The 20,621-nt window shown below is 40.6% G+C and overlaps 5 protein-coding genes across 7 annotated transcripts; 3 read left to right on the top strand and 2 right to left on the bottom strand.

Annotated features, from left to right (window-relative positions):
- The first annotated feature begins 667 nt into the window (after positions 1 to 667).
- Positions 668 to 4,095, top strand: dnase2b (deoxyribonuclease II beta). Of its 2 annotated transcripts, XM_062450380.1 has the most exons (7): positions 668 to 911; positions 1,278 to 1,452; positions 1,576 to 1,654; positions 2,246 to 2,407; positions 2,656 to 2,853; positions 2,997 to 3,174; positions 3,962 to 4,095. In XM_062450380.1, exons 1-7 carry the CDS (start codon positions 805 to 807, stop codon positions 3,963 to 3,965), a joined length of 903 nt encoding a protein of 300 aa, XP_062306364.1. In that variant the 5' UTR covers positions 668 to 804; the 3' UTR covers positions 3,966 to 4,095. The 2 variants fall into 2 exon arrangements, with proteins under 2 accessions (XP_062306364.1, XP_062306363.1); XM_062450379.1 differs by lacking the exon at positions 3,962 to 4,095 and having other exon boundaries at positions 2,997 to 3,708.
- On the top strand, positions 4,000 to 11,163 carry rpf1 (ribosome production factor 1 homolog). The gene is made up of 9 exons (XM_062450378.1): positions 4,000 to 4,311; positions 4,433 to 4,489; positions 5,880 to 5,960; positions 6,061 to 6,156; positions 7,898 to 8,051; positions 8,263 to 8,345; positions 8,495 to 8,676; positions 8,859 to 8,985; positions 10,839 to 11,163. The coding sequence occupies exons 1-9, from the start codon at positions 4,066 to 4,068 to the stop codon at positions 10,878 to 10,880; spliced, it is 1,068 nt and encodes a 355-aa protein (XP_062306362.1). The 5' UTR covers positions 4,000 to 4,065; the 3' UTR covers positions 10,881 to 11,163.
- Positions 11,164 to 11,167: 4 nt separating this feature from the next.
- On the bottom strand, positions 11,168 to 12,108 carry LOC134010997 (guanine nucleotide-binding protein G(I)/G(S)/G(O) subunit gamma-5). The gene is made up of 3 exons (XM_062450381.1): positions 11,905 to 12,108; positions 11,468 to 11,612; positions 11,168 to 11,392 (listed from the first exon to the last, which is right to left on the bottom strand). Exons 1-2 carry the CDS (start codon positions 11,983 to 11,985, stop codon positions 11,487 to 11,489), a joined length of 207 nt encoding a protein of 68 aa, XP_062306365.1. The 5' UTR covers positions 11,986 to 12,108; the 3' UTR covers positions 11,168 to 11,392; positions 11,468 to 11,486.
- A 149-nt stretch (positions 12,109 to 12,257) lies between these two features.
- On the top strand, positions 12,258 to 16,841 carry spata1 (spermatogenesis associated 1). 2 transcript variants are annotated; one of them, XM_062450377.1, is made up of 12 exons: positions 12,258 to 12,610; positions 12,854 to 12,960; positions 13,172 to 13,289; positions 13,456 to 13,485; positions 13,640 to 14,018; positions 14,151 to 14,301; positions 14,403 to 14,463; positions 14,801 to 14,915; positions 15,061 to 15,186; positions 15,427 to 15,602; positions 15,827 to 15,925; positions 16,189 to 16,841. In XM_062450377.1, exons 1-12 carry the CDS (start codon positions 12,551 to 12,553, stop codon positions 16,276 to 16,278), a joined length of 1,512 nt encoding a protein of 503 aa, XP_062306361.1. In that variant the 5' UTR covers positions 12,258 to 12,550; the 3' UTR covers positions 16,279 to 16,841. The 2 variants fall into 2 exon arrangements, with proteins under 2 accessions (XP_062306361.1, XP_062306360.1); XM_062450376.1 differs by having other exon boundaries at positions 13,456 to 13,509.
- Positions 16,643 to 19,997, bottom strand: ctbs (chitobiase, di-N-acetyl-). The gene is given in 8 exon segments (XM_062450133.1): positions 16,643 to 17,007; positions 17,009 to 17,125; positions 17,393 to 17,554; positions 17,617 to 17,894; positions 19,533 to 19,536; positions 19,651 to 19,714; positions 19,716 to 19,750; positions 19,752 to 19,997. Coding segments are annotated over 8 exon segments (975 nt in total). The 3' UTR covers positions 16,643 to 16,938.
- Between the last annotated feature and the right edge of the window lie 624 nt (positions 19,998 to 20,621).

Genomic DNA, 20,621 nt, shown 5'->3' with positions numbered 1-20,621 from the left:
GGACACATCTGGTTATTGGCTCTTTAATTATTTAACTAATGAGTAACAAAGACATTTATTAAACAGGTGAATAGTTTAATATTTTGTAATTTCTTGTAAATGCATATTTTGGTCATCGTTACATACACAGAATAATTGTTGTGAGTCAGTAATATTGTTTTATTAATCTACATGTTATCATCATTTTAATCCTTAACCTTAATCAAACTACCTTTTAGTTTTAAACAACTTTTAGTATTTTTATATTCAAGCTAAGGATTGATAAGAACTCAGACTATGTGACTATATAAAATGTATAAACATAATCCAACGTCCATCCTTCTACTTCCAAACCACAAGAAATTTGCAAAACATTATGTCACATTGATTGACAATGTTTTACTGCTGTTTACTGCAGAACAAAGGTGCATCTGACCAGGGGCTAATGATATTAGACACTTGAGTGTGTAATTTCAAATATTTGACAAAAAAGTGAATCAATATTTAAACTGCGATACTATAGCATATTTTATCCACAATCAGTTCCTTCAATAAGTGTTACATTGCTGAATAGACATTTCTAGAGATATTCAAATGGCTATTAGTTCGAGTCACTGCTGCAAAACCGGAACTAACAAAACCAGATTTGGTTCTCATCATGTGTTTTGGCATGAGATTAATTTAAGACTTCCTCTTCTGCATTTTCACCCCGCTGTGGTATATTCACTTTAAAAGTCGCTCAATCACGTAGCCTACCAAAAGCCGAATATACGTTTAAATATTCCTTTCTTGTTTTTCTTTCTACATAGTGAGTGATACAAGACGATGTTTAAATTTAGTTTGGGTGTCCTTCTTCCTCATGTGCTTCTGCCGGTTATGGTGTGCAAATCAGATATTTCTTGTCGAAATGAAGCTGGAGAACCTGTGGATTGGTACGTTTTGTCGTTTCATTCACACAAATACCTGTGTGAAACAAAACTAACTGATATAACTGATGTGAAACCATTGATCGTTCATGACTAGTAAACATGCTTTAAATTTAGTGGTGTTCTGACAATTCTGTTTTGTTTTGATCAAACAGTATAACTCAAATTGTTTGTGTGATCCGAAACTTGAAATTCAGGCCAATAGTACTTTTTGCTATTGGCGATTGCTATTTTGCAGTGATCAAAAACTGAAAAAATGAGGGTTCAAAAAATATATATATTGCCATTTAATCTGAATGGATGTAGCACACTGTTCCTGTTTTAATGTGGGTTAAGCACTGTAGATTTGTAATGTGATTATTATCACTCCAGGTTTATCATATACAAAATGCCCAGGTATAAAATTGGAGATGTGGGGAGTGGGGTTGACTACATGTACCTGGACTCATCAATGGGGAGCTGGCAGCTAAGTAAGTTCACGGTCAACACCAGCCAAGGGGCCTTAGGGAGCACGTTAAATCAGATTTACCTGGGTCAAGGATACAAGGTAGGACTACTTGCTTACTGTTTTATAATGATTAGCTTTTGCGTTGCATGAAGGTAGATCATTTCCATGTAAAGTGTTGGGTTGTTGTGGCGCTGTGTGTACATGCACCTGTGTTTTCTTCAGTCCAATAGTTCTGTCTACACCTTCTACAATGATGCTCCTCCAATCATGGAATATATCAAAGGCTATGGCCACACTAAAGGTAGCTACCAACATACATGACACTGTCCAAGTGGACAATGACTTCTTAATCCACTGAGCATTGTTGTTGCAAAATGACAGTATACCTTCATTCAACTGTGTGCTCGGTGTGTAGGGTATTTGACCTTCCTCAGTTCTATACAGTTTTTTTGAATGACATGATTCTGCAGAAATGAGCAGACCAATATGGTTCTGGGATCAGGGGGAGGTTACGGGGCAAAGAACATCTTTTGATAAGTGATGTTGACACTGGTTCATTGACAGAGCACTTGTGTGCATGGGTGCGTTTGTGTGCATGTAGGTGTAAGTGAGTGCATGCAAGCATATGTGTTATTGTAATGTTCATTAAACGGTGCTTTTATACAAAACATGAACATTAATGAATAGATTAGTTCAAGTTCAAGTCTTTTATTGTCCGATGCACAGAACAACACAGGGTCAGACTGGGCACTGACATTTTTAGGACAAGACAACGAAAAACAACCTGGCATAACATAACATATAAGTACACAGAACATAGATTCCATCTATGATAAGCTAAAATATAGTAAACATCCTAATAAACAAAATTATGTTAATTTCTATTCTTCAGGAGTGCTGCTCGTCAACCACTCCCAGGGGTTTTGGCTCAGCCATAGTATTCCCCATTTTCCTTTCTTTGCTGATAAAGGCTACCTCTACCCCTCCTCTGGCAAAGTCAATGGCCAGACAGCCCTCTGTGTGACTTACAAATATGAACAGTTCCTCCAAATAGGTGAGCAAACATACCATTCCGAAACGTAACTTTTATAAAGAAAAATCAACTCAGGATTTCATGTCAGAATCATAGAGTTGTGTGTGTTAACTGCAGTAAAAACACTCTTATGCAGTTATTTTGCATGTATGTCTGTGTAGGTTTGTAACGCATTTAGTGCTGCTACATCCTGGCTTTTAATAAGGTCACAAAAAGGATATGTAAGGCTCCAGTTTCCAAGTTTCTTTTCCAAACATTTCCCCCTACAGTCCAGCAGCTTGTTTACATGAACCCACGTGTATACAACTGCTCTATGCCAGAGATATTCAAGAAAGAGATGGCACCGTTGGCACAGTTTTGTAACGGTTTGGAGCCACCATTGGTCTCAGAAAGGAGAATGGTAGCTCTCCTATCAGCCAAGGGGGAAAAATTCATCAGTTTTGCCAAGTCACAGCTTTATATTGATGGTAAGACCATCAAGACCGTTGTTTTTCATGACAACCTGTTTTAGAACACTTGCAATGGCCACAGTGATTAATAATAACATAACTCAGAGTTGATCAACCCTTCATCAGAATGGCCCACTTGACCTCTTCTGACCTTCTTATAGATATCTACACTGGCTGGGTGGCCCAGGTTCTGGACACTGATCTGCTGGTTGAAACTTGGCAGCGACGGGACTCTGAACTGCCGTCCAACTGCTCCCTCACCAGACATACCATGAATGTGAGAAGGATCAGCCTCCCTGAGCAGTTAAAATTCAAGTCCTACTACGATCATTCCAAGTGGTGTGTGTCTTTGGAGTTCCAAAACCCATGGACCTGTTTGGGGGACCTGAACAGAGAGGGGTCCCAGGCATGGAGGGGTGGGGGACTGGTGTGTTCAATCAATCCACTCATATACAAGGCCTTTCGCCAGGTTGTGGACTGGTACATCAGCTGTTAGATTGCCAGATGGTTTACCCGCCCAATATCCAATTCATATTGGATCATTCCAAGTATTGTGTAACTTCTGCTAGATATTGCTGTACCTGTAATACCGACATAAATAGAGGAGACAGCCACGAGTACAGACAACCAAGATGTATGTGGATGGTGTTCCACACAGCCGTTGTTAGTCATGCATTTCTGTTGCCATGCATACTCATGTACAAGACCTACAAACAGCACACAGTACATACAAATATGTTTAATTAGTAAATGTTTCTTTCTTTACCACTACTTACTCAGTCTCCACTAGCTTTTCTTATGTTTTATATTGTTTGTTCTTCAATGTCATGCTGGTTGATTCTTGTGAAACCTAATTTCAATAAATGTAGTACAATACTTGTTCTAACTGAACTACAGAAACATGTCAGCACAATATATAATCAAAATGAGGAAACATGCCACCATAACCACTATGGCAATATGCCCTAAATACATTTCCACAGGCTAGCATATTATGCTGATGTGTTTTTCCTAATGATGTGATTATTGTAGAATGTATCATGATTCAATGCAACAACGACAACACATTCTAAAAACTAATTTATTGAAGTGTTTTTACAAATACATTTTTATTCCCCGCCACTAGGTGACGAAAGGGGAAAATACATTCCGTTTTCAGATACAACATCCTGTGACACAGGAAGTAATGATGCCGTAAACGGTACACGTGAGTTGCGGAACACGGTTGACATGATGGACATTGTAGAAGATTCTAAAAAGCAGGATAAAACGAAGAAAAAGACATTTAAGAAGCAAAATAAAATGATCTCGATTCCGCAGGAGGATGGTGACGATACCGGTGTTGCGAAAACCGAAGCAGAAAATGGTAATACTCCACAAGAAGCATATTTCCCACCCACCTTCAGTGTGTCTGAAATAAAAAATAAACAAAGAAGACACCTTATGTTCATGAAACTCAAGCAAGAGAAACGAAAGGTAATGCAAATGAAAACTGGTATGACTTGTGCCGACCTAAAATGTCTTACCCAGTTGTGTTACTGTAGCTTGCCAATATTATCGTACAACACTTTAATTTGTGAGTGTATTGCATTTGCAGCAAAAGATGGTATTAAAGAAAAAGAAGAAAAAAGAAAGGGATGCCCTCGGAGATAAGGTAAAGTTACATGTTTGATTGGCTTATGATAATGATGGTAACTGAGTTATTCCACGAAAAGAGGACATTTCAGATTTTGAAGTTGATTCCCCATCAAATCAAATAAAGGACATGGTAGTTCCCAGGATGCTAGAATTTACTAATAAAGAATTGATTGATCAATTAATGTTGTGTATGTAATGTTAACCCTGTCACAGACACACAGGGGACTTTCAGAACGGTTAACAGTATATTGATTGACACTAATAAATTGAATTTGTATTTATATGAAACATATAATTCAACCGAAAGAAGACAATTTTGACTTTATAATAAAGGTGATCATTTAAGAATATGATTGGTTTTTCATAGTTCATAAGCTTAATTGAAGATGAAAGGTCATGATTGGGGACATGGCTGAATCTTCTTAGATGCAAACGTTTTTATTCTTAACCCTTGTGCTGCCTTCGGGTCACATGACCCTAAGGTTCATAACGAACCATCGTTGTGTTTACCTAATTTTACCCAATACAAAAACAAATAAAAATAATTTTCTTTTAACCTTCGCAATGTGGGGGGTCTGAGACAGCCCAACGGTTAAAAGAAAATGCTTCACTTTGTTTTTGTATGCAATAAAGTTGTCGCAATACGACGGTGGGTCACAATGACTGATGGGTCAGAATGACCCGAAGATAACACAAGGGTTAAAAAAAATTCCTTGATCACTGCCATTGTGTTATATTATAAAAAGACCCATAAAATAATTAATGAACAGCATATGAGTTTAGCTTAATTGAAACCTTTTCAAAAGTCTGTTAAAAAGATATAAAATGACCGCTTTACTTTGAATGACCAAACTGACCCCAAAGCTTTTGAGATTTAACCCTAGGTTTGATACTCTCAGAAAGCTAAACATCAATCCTGGTTCAGATTCCTACAATTCTTTGCAAAATTATTAATTTTAATTTGGTTTATAAATCCATAAATATTTTCTCCTAGTGATTAAAAACATTTTAAGGAATTCCTGATGTTCAGGTGACCTTTCAGGCTGCCGTTTCGTCATCCCAAGGAGGGTTTGTATATGATAATTGCCCATGTTCAGGTAACATTTTGAGAGTTTCAGGAAGCTCCAACATGTATATTAATTAACAATTCATGAGGTTGACCAAGTCACAAAAATGTGAGTGTTCACTCAGACCTCTTCAACTTTCCCCTTAATTGCTTCTCCCTGCCATGTCAGTTTTCCGGCACATGTTGATACCTTTGATACGCTGCTTTAAAGTACCTATTGATCTATCTAATGTTTACTGATTGGACAACTGTTCAATACATATGCTGTGAAATCCATAGAGTTATTGTAAAACATCTGAGTAACAGTGCAACTTGGAAATATGTATGTCTCACATTGTAGGCTCCACCAAAAGAAGTCCCCAAGACAATAGAAAACCAGAGAGTATATGACGAAACAACAGTCGACCCAGAGGATGAAGAGGTAACATGCCTCTATGGAAAGTGTTATGTTTCCATATCACCGTAAGCTTTCATAGTTGATGTGATGTTGCTGCATTTAACTTACAAATTATATTTTGCAGGTGGCCTTTGACGAAGGAACGGATGAATTCTCTGCCTACTTTAACCGTCTGACCAACCCAAAAGTCCTAATCACCACTTCTGACAGACCTAGAGGGGTGAGTGGACAACTGCACCAATGTTAGTTGCTACTTTTGTTTTGGTCAAGATGGGACAAATGGACTGGCAGACCTGGGGTGGTGGTTCCCCTCTTTAAAAAGGGGGACCGGAGGGTGTGCTCCAACTTTAGGGGGATCACACTCCTCAGCCTCCCTGGGAAAGTCTATTCAGGGGTTCTGGAGAGGAGGGTCCGTCGGATTGTCGAACCTCGGATTCAGGAGGAGCAATGTGGTTTTCGTCCTGGCCGTGGAACTGTGGACCAGCTCTATACCCTCGGCAGGGTTCTGGAGGGTGCATGGGAGTTCGCCCAACCAGTCTACACATGTTTTGTGAATTTGGAAAAGGCGTTCGACCGTGTCCCTCGGGGGCTCATGTGGAGGGTGCTCCGGGAGTACGGGGTACCGTACTCCCTGATCGGGGATGTTCGGTCCCTGTACGACCGGTGCCAGAGTTTGGTCTGCATTGCCGGTAGTAAGTCGAACTTGTTCCCGGTGAGGGTTGGACTCCGCCAGGGCTGCCCTTTGTCACCGATTCTGTTCATAACTTATATGGACAAAATTTCTAGGCGCAGCCAGGGCGTTGAGGGGGTCCGGTTTGGTGACCTCAGGATCGGGTCGCTGCTTTTTGCGGATGATGTGGTCCTGTTGGCTTCATCGGGCCGTGACCTCCAGCTCTCACTGGAGCGGTTCGCAACCGAATGCGAAGCGGCTGGGATGGGAATCAGCACCTCCAAATCTGAGGCCATGGTTATCGACCGGAAAAAGGTGGAGTGCAATCTCCGGGTCGGGGAGGAGATCTTGTCCCAAGCGGAGGAGTTCAAGTATCTTGGGGTCTTGTTCACGAGTGAGGGAAGGATGGAGCGCGAGATCGACAGGCGGATTGGTGCGGCGTCCGCAGTGATGCAGGCTCTGCATCGGTCCGTCGTGGTGAAGAAGGAGCTGAGTCGAAAGGCGAAGCTCTCTATTTACCAGTCGATCTACGTTCCTACCCTCACCTATGGTCGCGAACTGTGGGTAGTGACCGAAAGAACGAGATCGCGAATACAAGCGGCCGAAATGAGTTTTCTCCGCAGGGTGTCCAGGCTCTCCCTTAGAGATAGGGTGAGAAGCTCGGTCATCCGGGAGGGGCTCAGAGTAGAACCGCTGCTCCTCCGCGTCGAGAGGGGCCAGTTGAGGTGGCTCGGGCATCTGATAAGGATGCCTACTGGACGCCTCCCTGGTGAGGTGTTCTGGGCACGTCCCACTGGGAAGAGGCCCCGGGGAAGACCCAGGACACGCTGGAGGGACTATGTCTCTCGGCTGGCCTGGGAACGCCTCGGGGTCCCCCAGGAAGAGCTGGTGGAAGTGGCCGGGGAGAGGAAAGTCTGGGCCTCCCTGCTTAGGTTGCTGCCCCCGCGACCCGACCCCCGGACAAGTGGAAGATGATGGATGGATGGATGGATGGGACAAATGGTGTACAGATTCTGTTACATGTGAAGTATTTACACTCAGAATAGACAGTGTTCCTGATGGATCAGGTTTGTGTTTGTTTATGTAATCTTATAATGTATATGGTCGACAAATTGACTGTTGAGTTGTGTGTTATTTTAATTCAGGAAGATTTATATTTTTTCATGTTAATAACATTTATAGTTATTACTGGTACACTGATTACTGGTGACACTTCTTGTGTCCTCTTGTCTTTGAGATTACAGTGAAAGTTAAAGACCAGTGACTGTTTTGTTTTGTCTTTGTCACACAGAGAACAGTGAGGTTCTGTGGGCAGCTGGCCACAGTTATCCCAGATGCACATGTGTACTACAGAAGAGGTCTGGCCCTAAAGAAAGTAATTCCCCAATGTATAGCCAGGGGCTTCACATACCTCATGGTTATCAACGAAGATCGGAAAGTGCCCAGTATCTTTTGGTAGAGAAATTATTTGAGTGTTTTTCAATTTTAGAAATGTGTAGTTAGTTCAATTTGCAACAAGAATTTAGCAACATGTAAGGGATGTTACTTTTGAGGCTATCATTTGTACAGTGGTTTACACCCTCATACAGAATGCTTTTGCTCAGTCATGCTAAAATGCTTGACCACAGACAAGTGTCCTTCACCATAACATTTAAGATGGTATGGTGCTCTGTCACCTTCCTGATGGACCCACAGCACACTTCAAGGTCAGCAGTGTCCGACTGCGGAAGGAGATGAAGGTAAGTCATTTCAAAAGGAACACATTTCTCATGTCCTTCGTCTGTGTGAATGAGTATAGGCTGTTGTGTGTGTGTGTGTGTGTGTGTGTCTCGATCCCAAATTCCTGCATGATAAGTTTCCACTAGTACACTGTGCCCTCATCTTGTAGAGACGGGGGAAGGACCCAACAGAGCACACCCCAGAAGTGATCCTGAACAACTTCACCACTCGGCTGGGCCACAGCATCGGACGCTTGTTCGCTGCCCTCTTCCCTCATGACCCCCAGTTTGTAGGACGGCAGGTGGCCACCTTTCACAACCAGAGAGATTTCATATTCTTCAGATTTCACAGGTGAATATTCAGTTAATCTAAAACTACAGATTGGGGAAACAAAATCTGTAATACATTTCACAATTGTAAATTCCTGCCAACATGTCATCATGGTATCTCAATGTTGCAATTATCATGAAAACATTTTCCAGTTTTTAGTTTTCCAGGCATTGTAACATGTCAAAAGTCTAATTCTCTTATAGATACATCTTTAAGAATGAGAAAAGGGTCGGCATTCAAGAGCTGGGACCCCGCTTCACTTTGAAACTCCGGTCTTTACAAAAAGGCACCTTTGACTCCAAGTTTGGGGAGTACGAATGGGTTCTCAAGGTGAGTCTCAGTCTTGGTTGTCACTAATGGCAAAGCAATGGTCACTAAAGAGGGTACAATTTGTGGGGAAATTGTAGGGTGTGCTTGCTTGCGTCGGTTGCACAGGGGTCCGTTTTTTAATGAAATTTTTACTGATATTTCTGTATATTTTATTCAAAAAATGCATAGGGCCTACTTATAATTTATAAAGATTACATAGATTTAAAAGCATCTTTTTTTTGCTGCTCATTTACAAATCAAAATACGAGTGAAGTGTAGAATGAAATATGATGTCTTCTCATTTCCCCTGCAAGAGGCAGCCTCATAGATGAATCAAAACGAATAAATTTGGCAGACCAGTGTAAAAAATGTACCTAATCACTATGACTTAAACGTCCTTTTAAGTTTTCCCTTCTCGTGATATTTTCAGGCATTTAGCCTACTCATTGCATTCATTCATTAATAAAGAACCCCCTTTGAAGATTATTCTACGACGTTACCGGCAGTAGAAGATCGAATCGCGATTCAAACAGTACCATCTGCTAACTGAAAATATGCCCCCAAAAACGTAAATAAGCTTGACATTTATTTAGTGGAAAATCGCTCATTCATAAAAAGCTCACTGGTAGCGATCATTGTCAGTAACAACGCAAAATGCGATATAGCCCTGTGTGGAGAAGCTTCCCCGGTAAATTCTACTACTACTACCTACATTACAGTACTAGAGTCTAGACTACTGCTGTGTTCGTCTTGGTAGCGATTGCGTTGGTTGAATTCGATGTAACGTTCCGTTGTACGGTTTAGGCTGAAATTAATTATTTTCATGGACAGATTGACAAAGTTTAGGCTGTGGCAATGAAGTTCAGGTTAGTAGTCAGATAGTTTCACCTATTGAAAGACTTGATTTAAGTAAGGGGAGTGCCGAACATGTTCTGTAGCCGTTTGACTTCCTAAACAGCTGTGTAGATGTTTTTGTAGTGTGTCTCGCGTAGGCTACAGCGTTGCAGTGAGCAACACTGGTTTGAAACCACAGGTAATGATAATTTCACCAACAAATCGTTTACTTGTAATATAATGTCATAACAAATCCTACAACGAAAATGTATTTGTGAGGAATGTTTATTTTAACGATTGAAAACAGATGCATCATAGACCACTGGTAGTATGTGTTGCCCGGGCAACAGAGGCTAATGTCATGCTAATGCTTCAGTGAAATAGTAGACTACCGTTTCCGAAAGTAGATGTGGGCCTACTTCCTTAATAATATCAGCTAATATTGTACATTACATTTCACAATTGTGTTTCACATCACAAAGTAAAATGAGTAAATAGTTATCACCCTGGCCTCTTTGCTTGTGGCGTTTCTGCAACTGCCTTGCAGTAAAGCTAGTTAGCCTAGCTATCCCCCAAGTTAACAGATGCGAAACGAATGTTCTGCTACAGGTAGTCACGTGTGTTTTCGTGACGTTAGTGACGTAAGTAACGTCAGTGACTGTGGCTAGCAAATTAGCCACCGTTAGCTTTACTTTTCGCCACAAAAACTTAACTTCAGCCTAAACCATGCAACGGAACGTAAATTAAAATACAAGCAACTCAATCGCTACCAAGACGAAACTTTTGACACCTAGGTTGTCTATGTAGGCCAAATATTGACGAAGATTTAGGGGGACAAAAATAAATAATAATATATGTGAGAGAACAAAGGTTGTGCCCTTGCCGAAGGCAAAGCACACCCAATGATACAATGACACTGTATAATTAAAATGATCAATTGTATTTGGTCATTCTTTGTTGTATGCAGCAATTAGCTTTATTGACCACTTTCCAGTGACTTAGCTGGCCCTCAACTTAATACATTCCTACTTGTTTTTCAGCGACATGAAATGGACGCCTGCAGGAGGAGATTCAACCTTTGAGTTTCTTGATATTTCAACATCTGAACATTGCATGTCTATGCACAGTAACAAACCGGTATGTGACTCCAAACTGGTTTAAATTGGACTTAACATTTGGCCACCTATTGCCCGGTTGTAGCTAACGGGTCTTTGTTAATTTGTAGGCCCCATTAAATCAAGAAATTAATTGTTTGAACAATTTTCTAAATCTATGCTTGCCTGTATCACATGGACAATGTCAAAGCATTTGGCTTTACATGTAAGTTATGTGGATGATTGTTTTATAATAAATGTGTAGCCTACACAGGTTTCGGAAATGTTAGCAATTTATTGTTAAAAAAAACACATAAAAAAACGAAATGACGAAGGCACGTATTCGGCTATAGATTACTTTACAGAATGTTTGTAATTTTAAAAAGCACCTTAATATCATTGATGGTTAAAAACTACTATTAGCTGGTGGTTTCCATTTTATATCCATAGATGCCTCCTTTGCAGTGTATTGATCTGTTGCGAAAATCTCAATTTAAAACCTAAAACAGAAGAACATTGTTATTTACCTGGCAAAATTATTTGATGAGCTTTATACTAAAAGAAAGGTGACTTACTTGAACTCCTGCCAGTTAGCTACAAGAATGAGCATACTTTCTGTGTCCTGAAAGGGTTTGTGCTTGATGACACCCCGGTAAGTAGAGCGTCATGGTTGGCATTCTGAAGGCAAAACTGTTGCAAATCAGCGGCTGCCTGGGACACCTATGGCAAAAGTAACTTGTACAATTAGTAATTTTATTATTCTTTGTAGCTAGCTGTATTTGCTTATTCTATACAATAAATACATTGCATTTTTAGGTCAATTTGAACAGTCTATACATGATACCTGACATTAGCTGTGAAATCTAAAGGTTACATAATTTGCATTCGAGGCAGGTTATATTAACGACATCAGTTACAATGTTGTTAGACTTCGCGCTATGTGGGCATCGTTCTTTTATCGCCAAATGTTCTCGAACGGTATCTCTCCACGCCCTTGTTGTTGTAAACGTACCTTAACTCTGTTAATACTGGCTTCAAAACGCAACTGTTGAACCACTTTTTTCATGGCCATAATGTTGGATGAACCCGACATGATGTACTTATGCGATCAAGACAAATGCTTGCAATGATAAAGTCTTCGGTGTAGAACTTCGAGTGAGCTACCAGAGCCTGTCTAACCCTATTAAACATTCTCTGGAGCTACTGTTTCCAACATCCGGTTGGTTGTATCCACACCTAGCAGGAACTATTGCGCCATCTGGTGGATTTTTGGAGACCATGCGAGGCAAGCCTAATGCGAAGAATTAACTGCACTGGCCAGTTTTTAGTTAGTGAAAAAATACATAGAACAAGGTGAGTTGGTCAATACAAAAAATGGCATCTTGAAGTTACTAATATTTCGTAACAGTAAGTGTCCCGCATCAGCACCAGAGCAACCACAGTTTGTTTTAACATAAAAAACGATTCTGATTGGCTCCGTTTGATTACACAAGATTGTTACTTAGCAGTGTAACCTACACCCCACCCATTCCCAGGACAAGCACAGTATCCTCACCAGTCTTCGCAGAGGAGCAATATTTCCTCTGTCCACATCAAATTTTTACGGGGGATATGGTCTCGAATGGATTACGCCATTCTTGTAATAAAATTGATAAAATATGGAATACTCATGCGAGTCTGTCAGTTATTCTGCGGAGAGACGACCAACAAGTGGCAAGGTAAAACTTGCACGTGTTCATGCTACACTTCATACCACTGTTAACGTTATACAATATATTTTATGTATCAGAATAAGAAATACATATGTCTAGTAATGGTATGTAAGCTGACACAAGCTACTTTCAGATCTACGTGTTTTGTCATCTCACTGTTTCGTTGTCAATTACTTTTAGTTTGTTGCAGTGTCATGGTGTTTTGGGTTGTGTTAACATGTTTGAGTGACAAACATTTTGGTATGTTAGTTCGTAGAACTCCATGTGCTGTATGTACCTGATGAACAATGGAATTCCAAACTCAATACAGTGCCCGTTGAGGCCATAGAGAACTTCATATCTGCTGGATTTATCAGGTAAAATTATGGATCTTTGTTAAATGCATGGTTGTAGAAATTTGACAATTACAACAAAGAGTGGTGGGAGCCTTAAGTTGTTAGACGTGAATGCTTTGACTCAATGGCTGCGTGGGAATTTTTAACACAATACAGTATATTGATCTTCAAAAGAAATGCATTGTTAAGAATTTCCCAAACCATGATTTGTTATTTTACTATATCCATCTAGGTTGTATCCTGATATAAGCCTTACAACTGTAAGAGAAGAGCTTGTTAATCTCTTGGGCCCAGGGAAGAGTATTGACAAGTTCTCCTTCCTGAAATGTGTGGGTCGGAGTTTGGCATTGGTGCGTATCCAAGCATTGGTTGGGGCAATGTTTGCTTATTGGCTGTAATTCATTCGAGTCAACAAAAGCCTATATGAAAGGATTTGGACTGAAAAAAGCATACACATATGTATTCTTTGTTTGTAAAATAATAACAATGTTTTGCTTCTCTTTTCTCCTTTTACAGGTCAAAGCCAAACAAGAGAGATATCTAAAAGTTAAATCATTTGCTCCTCCTTATGTATGTCTTTATCTTTAGTATATTCCAAGTCTTTTTGTAATTGTTGGGTATTCTATGATATATTGAAACACACTGTAGTATTATATTATTTAATGTTAATTCATGTGTTGTAATTACTCTCACCTACTAGGCTCCTCAGCCAGAGCTATTTCTGTTGCCCATGGAGAATGACGGCAGTGTTTGCTCGCAGTCCCTCACCACAGACACCCACAGCTATTTCACAGACCCCCAGACTCCTTCCACAGACCCACCCAAGAAGCACAGCGTTCCAACCAGGACAACAAAAGAGCCTGTTAAATTACCCCAGATACCCCAGAGTTCCCGGCAGCAGCCTCCTCCTCCCCCCAGCCCTGATGAAGAAGAGGAGGAAGACAGTTACAGTTTCACAGACTCAAATGAGGAAGAGCCCCCCTCCTCTTCCCAGAAGCCTGGGTGGCCTGAGAATGAGCCCTCCCTAAGAAAGACTCAAACACGAGGGACATATTTCAAGCCTAATACAGAGGCTAAAGGTGAAGATTAAGGCCATCCAAAACTCAAAGTTGGTTTAATGTTTCTATATCTTTCCATACAAAAGAAGGGTCAAGTCTATCATACTTATGTGATGAAAGTAACAGTTCTAAAAATGACATTAAAATTCACAGAACCTGCCCCAGTCCAGGTCACTGAGGCTGATGCTAAAGCTGAAAACACCAGCAAGAGGAGGCAGAGAGGTCGGAGAAACCAAGCTAGAGATTCAGGTGTCCCTGAGTCTTTGGAAGGCCGTGATTCTGACTTCTCTCTCACCCAAGACAGGTAATACAATAGAATAAGGGAAGAAACTTGACAGAAGCTGTAAATGAACATCCTAAATTGGATGAGTGCAAGTGGCCAATTTATTTGCTATTCACTTGCAGGTTTCGAAAATCCCAAAATATCCAGACACTGAAGTACATGAGGAATCAACCGAAAAGTGTGGTAGGAACTGTTTGCTTGACAAAATCCAGGAAACATATTTATTGATTTAGACATTCCATGTTGGGTTGTTCAGACAACTTGTCGTTTTATTAGAAGTTCTTCAAATAGGAGGTCCAGTGCAACTGCAAGTTACAGCTTTCTTGTAAATAGTTTTGTTATCTTTGTTACTACCCCAAATGCCACAGTAAGTGGGTAGGTGTGCTGAAAGGACAAGGGTGTTTTTTGTTGTTGTTTTTTTTACCACATGTCTAAAAGGTTTGAAAAGGGTGGCATGGCAACAAACTGCTGTGTTGCAATATTAAGGTTTCTCTTTGAATATATTCAATGTTTTGGCCAGCTCCTTGAACATCCAGCCCTGTTGTCTGCACCTGCTCAATACACCTCTCCGCCCTTGCCGCCTACACTGGCTATGGACATTCAGAAAACTTCTTCCCATGTCTTTCCAACAAGTAGTAAGCTGGTATTTCTAATGCATCTGAAACATTTAGAGTTACAAGTGTACAATGTTATCCATATTCCATGTTCTTTTTGTCTATCAATGTATGTGTTTTGAATATTTACAAGTAAGAGTAGCAAGTGACATGATTTGCTTTTCAGGGGATGAGCTGATTGAGGAAATCAAGTTGGTGAAAGATGAAAGAAAGCAGCTTGAACGGACAAGACAAGAGTTGCTAAGAAAAGGAAAAGATTTATTGGCACAGAACAGGCACCGAAGAAATCAAGGTGATGCTGCTTTGAAAACATGTTTTTAATGTAATGTCTGATCCAATCATACATAACATACAACATAACCATTGGTGTTTATAGATTTTAGTTTGTAACCTTTTTCTGGAGTTTAATTTTTTTTCCATCATTCCTATATTTCACATTTTCAAAAAAGTCCCAAACTTGTTACTAGTAGACAAACAGTAGGTGTATTGTGTTGTCTGTTTGCCTTTACATTCTGTCTCATTCTGTGTCCAGCACGTGACACTTGGAAGAAGAGGTATTTTGAAACCAAAAAAGCCACAGCACCTTTGGAGGAAACTCTGAGAAATATTCGTCAGGAACTGGAGACATTCTACAACAAGCTGCTCCACCAGCTACAGGCAAGAGACTGGAGAGGCAAAGCCAGGCGCCAGGGCCGATCGTCAACCAAAGTGAGTTACACTAACACCGCTTTCTTAACATTTTAGTGTGCGATTGTATACCTGTTGCCTATTTGAAAGGAAAAGTGTGCCAAATGAAATATGGCAAATATTAAATATGACGTGATAAGCCATCAACTTACAGGAGTGGGGGCTCTAGTCATTTGAAAATGTATGTTAGCTTGAAGGTATCGTTGATTTACACACAGAACTAATATCTTATTATTTAATTTCAGAACGAGATCATCATTCAGATCATGACAGAGAGCCATGAGATTGACAACCTGAAAAGGAAAGTGGATGATGCCAAGATGAAGCTTGTCACCGAGATAAAGGTATAGTAACTAATCATTTTAGTAACACTATCTGTTTGTACCCCACAGAAGTCTACAAGTACATTAGCTGTGCAACACAATATTCAGTGTTCTTCTTCAGAAACACTTTACAACGCAAAAGAAAACATCTTATGAAGTGCTTAAGTGACACATTGACCTGGACCTCAATTATTGTCTTTGTGAGGGCCATACATTTAGACAGCCATACATTCTAAAGTTCAAACACATTTGTTGATGCCCTTCCCTGTTTGTGATCTTCCTAGTTAAGGAAGCAGGCTGCTACGGAACTACGGGCCCTGAGAGCTGAGCTGGCTCAGAAGAAGACGCAGACATCTCACTCTGGACCCAGATAGGAGCAAGCAAACCCAGAGCACCCCAGCCTGACCCCTTTCCTGCAACCCTTAACGGTTTTAGGCTTCCATGCTTCTCAAACAGGTGGATAGCAGCAAGTGAAACAGGCCCAAAGACAACTCACAGACCCATTTGCAGTGAACCTTACCCATAGTTTATATACCAGCAGTTGGCTACCACTACTACTACAGTTACTTTTTTGTAACTTTTTTGTAGTCTTCCATCTCACATCTTGAAAGTTTGCCAAGTTTTGTACACATTTATTCCCCAACTCATTTTTTGAGCATTTTATTAAAGCATATCCTTGCATTGATTCCTGGAGAATCCTCAAAACATCATTCTATATACTGTATTTATATAATTTATTGATAACACAATGGTTTCATGGCAATTTTCTCAGTGATTATCAAAAACCTTTTTGTTAAAACTGAATATCATATAAAGAAATGTATGTACTATCCTGGTTCAGTCAATTCCCTGCTCTTCTTGAGAATGTTTTACAATTGCAATAAACAGCAATGATACAACTTGAGTGCAAGTGTGGCTCCAACTTCCAAAAGACACACGACCCTTTCTCATTTTGTCTTCTTTACCAAGGAATGTATAGACTCAGCAATAAATCGTGGTGGGATATAGAGGGATATAAATCTCAGAACCTCTTCTTAGCATGTCATTATGGCATGCCACATGTTATCAGTCTGTAGCTGGGCAACAAGGTCCAGACTACTAGAAGAGGATGTCATTCCACATGCCGACACCTCTCAGCCCCATGGATCTGACATTCGTTGACTTCATGCAAATGCTCTCAGGGTCATCATACCACACTTGATGAATCTGTCCCTTTTCCTCCTGTCGATGAAATCATTTGAGTTAATAAGCAATGTAGACAGCAAGGTAGACAACAGTTCATCACTGGCAAACAACAATTCTGCCATCTTCTGGTGTAAGGAGGATAATGCAGCATTGAGTTCAATTTGAAGTGCTTTAATTTATATGGAGGTTACCGCAATTTACAGCAGTGTTAAGCGTTACGTGTCCTTGTATTGATGTTATCAGTCACCAATAGCAGACAAAATGCCTTTATTTCTATAATGCAGACAGGGTTTGTTCCCATACCATGTAGTTGTAGTCGGGGGAGGAGCTTTGACTGTCCCACAGCCTGCCTGACATGGAATCGTTGACCTGCTTCATAATATTGATGTACAAAATCTACCAACCAGCGGCGTCACTGCAAGGGGCACCTCGAAAAGAAAACTTGGCTATAGCACACAACCCTTCCTAAAAACCATAAGAACTTTTGATGAAAGTTTATTGATTTATTTGCTACAAAAGTGGGTTACTATAACCAAGAGACCTTGATAACCATAACCTTGATTCACAAGTATCGAAAATTCTCTTTTGTTAAGTTTGAAATTCAATGGACTATATCTTGCATTACATACCTGCCACTGTTATTGGTAACGGTAGTTAGCCGTGGCAATACAGCCCTCAAATATCTGACTTTGTTCATCATAGGACATCACAAATAGCAAGTTGCAGGACTTGGCAATGGTGACGTAGTTGTAACACCGACCGTCTATGCAGTCAGGCGACCAGGCTACGTCAATCAGAAGAGAAGCTTGGGTACCGGTATGACAGAGTGTAGGTTGGGGAAGATCTCGTAAGGCCGGAGACGCTTGGTGTTTGTCCCCGGCTTGGGAAACCCAATTCAATTCTGGTTAGATGTTCAGGGAGATAATTGACTCGTTAATATCTGACTCCAATTTTAGAAATGTGCACAAGTGCGTTAACCTTGAGCGCTAAACAGTTAATGACATGAAACTCTGGCGTAGGTAAAAATCGTCTGCTTGATCAGAGCATCGCCCCTAAAGTATGCGTGTTCACTAATCAGTCGTTTATCATTACTATAATATGGATTTAACCATAGTAGACCTAGTATGTAAACCAATCACTCAGAGGCTCCGGTAAATTCCTTCGGAGCGTGGAGATCCACCGTAAGTGACTCAGAGGCCTTAAGTTAAAACCTACTTCAAAAGTATTTGTTTATAATCAGTATTAGCCGCATCAACCAGACTAGATCAAAGTTTTCACCGCCGTAGCGTGATAGATACGTTTCAAGGAGAACAAGTAACTTCAAATGCACAATAATAGTTTATTATCTAAATAGTAAGATAATCAATACAATGATAATGAAATATCATCAAATACAAAACTGTTACCCTTCCTTTCAAAAACAATTGAACGTGCTGTATCTAACCAACTGTCTAACTTTCTCTCTCAGAACAACCTGCTTGACCCCAACCAATCGGGCTTCAAGACTGGCCACTCCACAGAGACTGCCCTCCTTTCAGTCACCACTGCCCTCCAGTCTGCCAGAGCGGCTTCCAGGTCATCCGTCATCATTCTGCTGGACCTTTCTGCCTGGTGGTCCCACCGCTCAAGACCGCCCGGTCCCAACACAAGCTCTTCTCCTGTCTGGCCCCCCAGTGGTGGAATCAACTCCCCACCTCCATCAGAGACACTGACTGTCTCTCCACCTTCAAGAAAAGGCTCAAGACGCACTTGTTCCGGGAGTACAACGGTACTTAGGAATGGTTCGCTTGACCCGATGTTAGTTTCCTCAAGGATCACAATGACTCTTGCTCAGAGACTTGTTGCTCTTGTGGTTAGTGGTAACTGATTTAAATTTTTTGTACTCGCTGTGATATATTGTTTTTATTATTGTTGCTTGTTTTTTTCCACAGGTACACTTGCACGTATAGCGGTTCATGTTGTTTAATTGTAACTCGTTTAACTACATGCTCTTATGGTTCTTCCCTTTGGCACTTACTTTGGTTGTTCACAATGTGTGCTTCATGTTTTGGCTACTCGCAATGTTTTGTGGCTATCTAAGTGGTGCCCTTGCAAGACAAAGGAATATGTTAAACACATGTTGGTCTGCTGCAAGCACAAACTCTGTAAACCCTATAAATGTACATGTTACAGCAATACAATTATTTCTAGAATGTAATACATAAAATAAGAAACAAAATCATATCAAACATGACATTAAAAGCTGTTTAGAACAATATTTACAAGAACATGCCTTTTAATGATAATTTCAGAGTCTTCCTCGGTCCACCTTCCTCTTCAACTGTTGAGACCACCTTTCCAGAGGTGTGTCATTAAGGTGTGATTGTCATTTTAGCATTCATGCAAATCAACGACTGTCCCAGACGAGTGTCTGGGTGCCCAGTGACAAAGGGGCTGCCAAAACAGCCCTACACAGAGATTGAGAGTTTTTTTAAGACACCATTCCACTCCATTCCACACCATATCAACTCTATTAATAAATCAGTGTTTCTATGACAACCTTGATTCCATATTTCCCTTACCTGAGCCCCTGGGATCTCCCTGTGGAACACCTCTGTAGTCTTTTTGACAAGAGCAGTGAACTTGGTAGTCTTTAGACACTTCCTGCTCAATGTCTAGGTTGGAAGCCATCCATGAACTGCTTCTTTGTCAAGTTTGCCACTTTGTCTTTTATCCATGCTGACCTGTTGTTTGGGTCCAACATGAAGTGGAGGGGCACATCTCCTAGCAATACAGGAATCGTGTTTATGTTATTTATATAATGCACATTTTGGTAACGATTTGCTTCCATAGTCACATACCGTGTCACGCCCGGACATCTTTTGTTATTTCTGGCACTGTTCCCCAAAGGGTTGAGGAACAGAGCCATTTTCAGGGATGGCATCATAACCTTTCAAAATTAGAAAAATAACCACATATTGTATGTGTTGTCATATACACAGATACACCTAAGTGAGGGTACTTCAAGATACTGTATGTAGTGTACTATATATGTATTCATTTGGTGGTTAATCGTGATACCAAGTTATACTGCTAGCGGTTTTTACCATCACAGTCAGTGGTGTAGTGGTAAAAATAGAGGTGGGTAAACTATGAATTTTAATATTTATTTATTTACAGGGTCGTCAAGCACCCCCCCCCCCCCCCCCGAGACGAGCTTTCACGTCTTTTTCAAGCCCCCCCCCACCCACCGTGAGACACACGCATTTCAGCCCCTTCACATAGGCTTGAGAACCCTGTTTATTTATTCATTTGTACGTTTCATTAGGCCTATTTGGATGGGACCGGTAAGGTTGGCTTGTATCTGCATCATCGTATTTAAAAGAAGGTTAATAATAGTAGGCTAGCCATTGTCCCTGTCTTAATGCGATGTTGTGCAGACCAACACAACGTTTACAAACGTGAATTGATCTTACTCTGTACTTGAGGCCTTTTGCGGGCATCTGTGGGAGTGGGAGCACTCGATGGTCTCTTTAAAAATCGCCTGATATCC

The sequence above is a fragment of the Osmerus eperlanus genome, chromosome 24 (assembly GCF_963692335.1).
Source record: "Osmerus eperlanus chromosome 24, fOsmEpe2.1, whole genome shotgun sequence".
Classification (NCBI taxonomy): Eukaryota; Metazoa; Chordata; class Actinopteri; order Osmeriformes; family Osmeridae; genus Osmerus; species Osmerus eperlanus.
The sequence above is the reverse complement of the archived record's forward strand: the minus strand, read 5'-3'. Positions and strand labels throughout refer to the sequence as shown.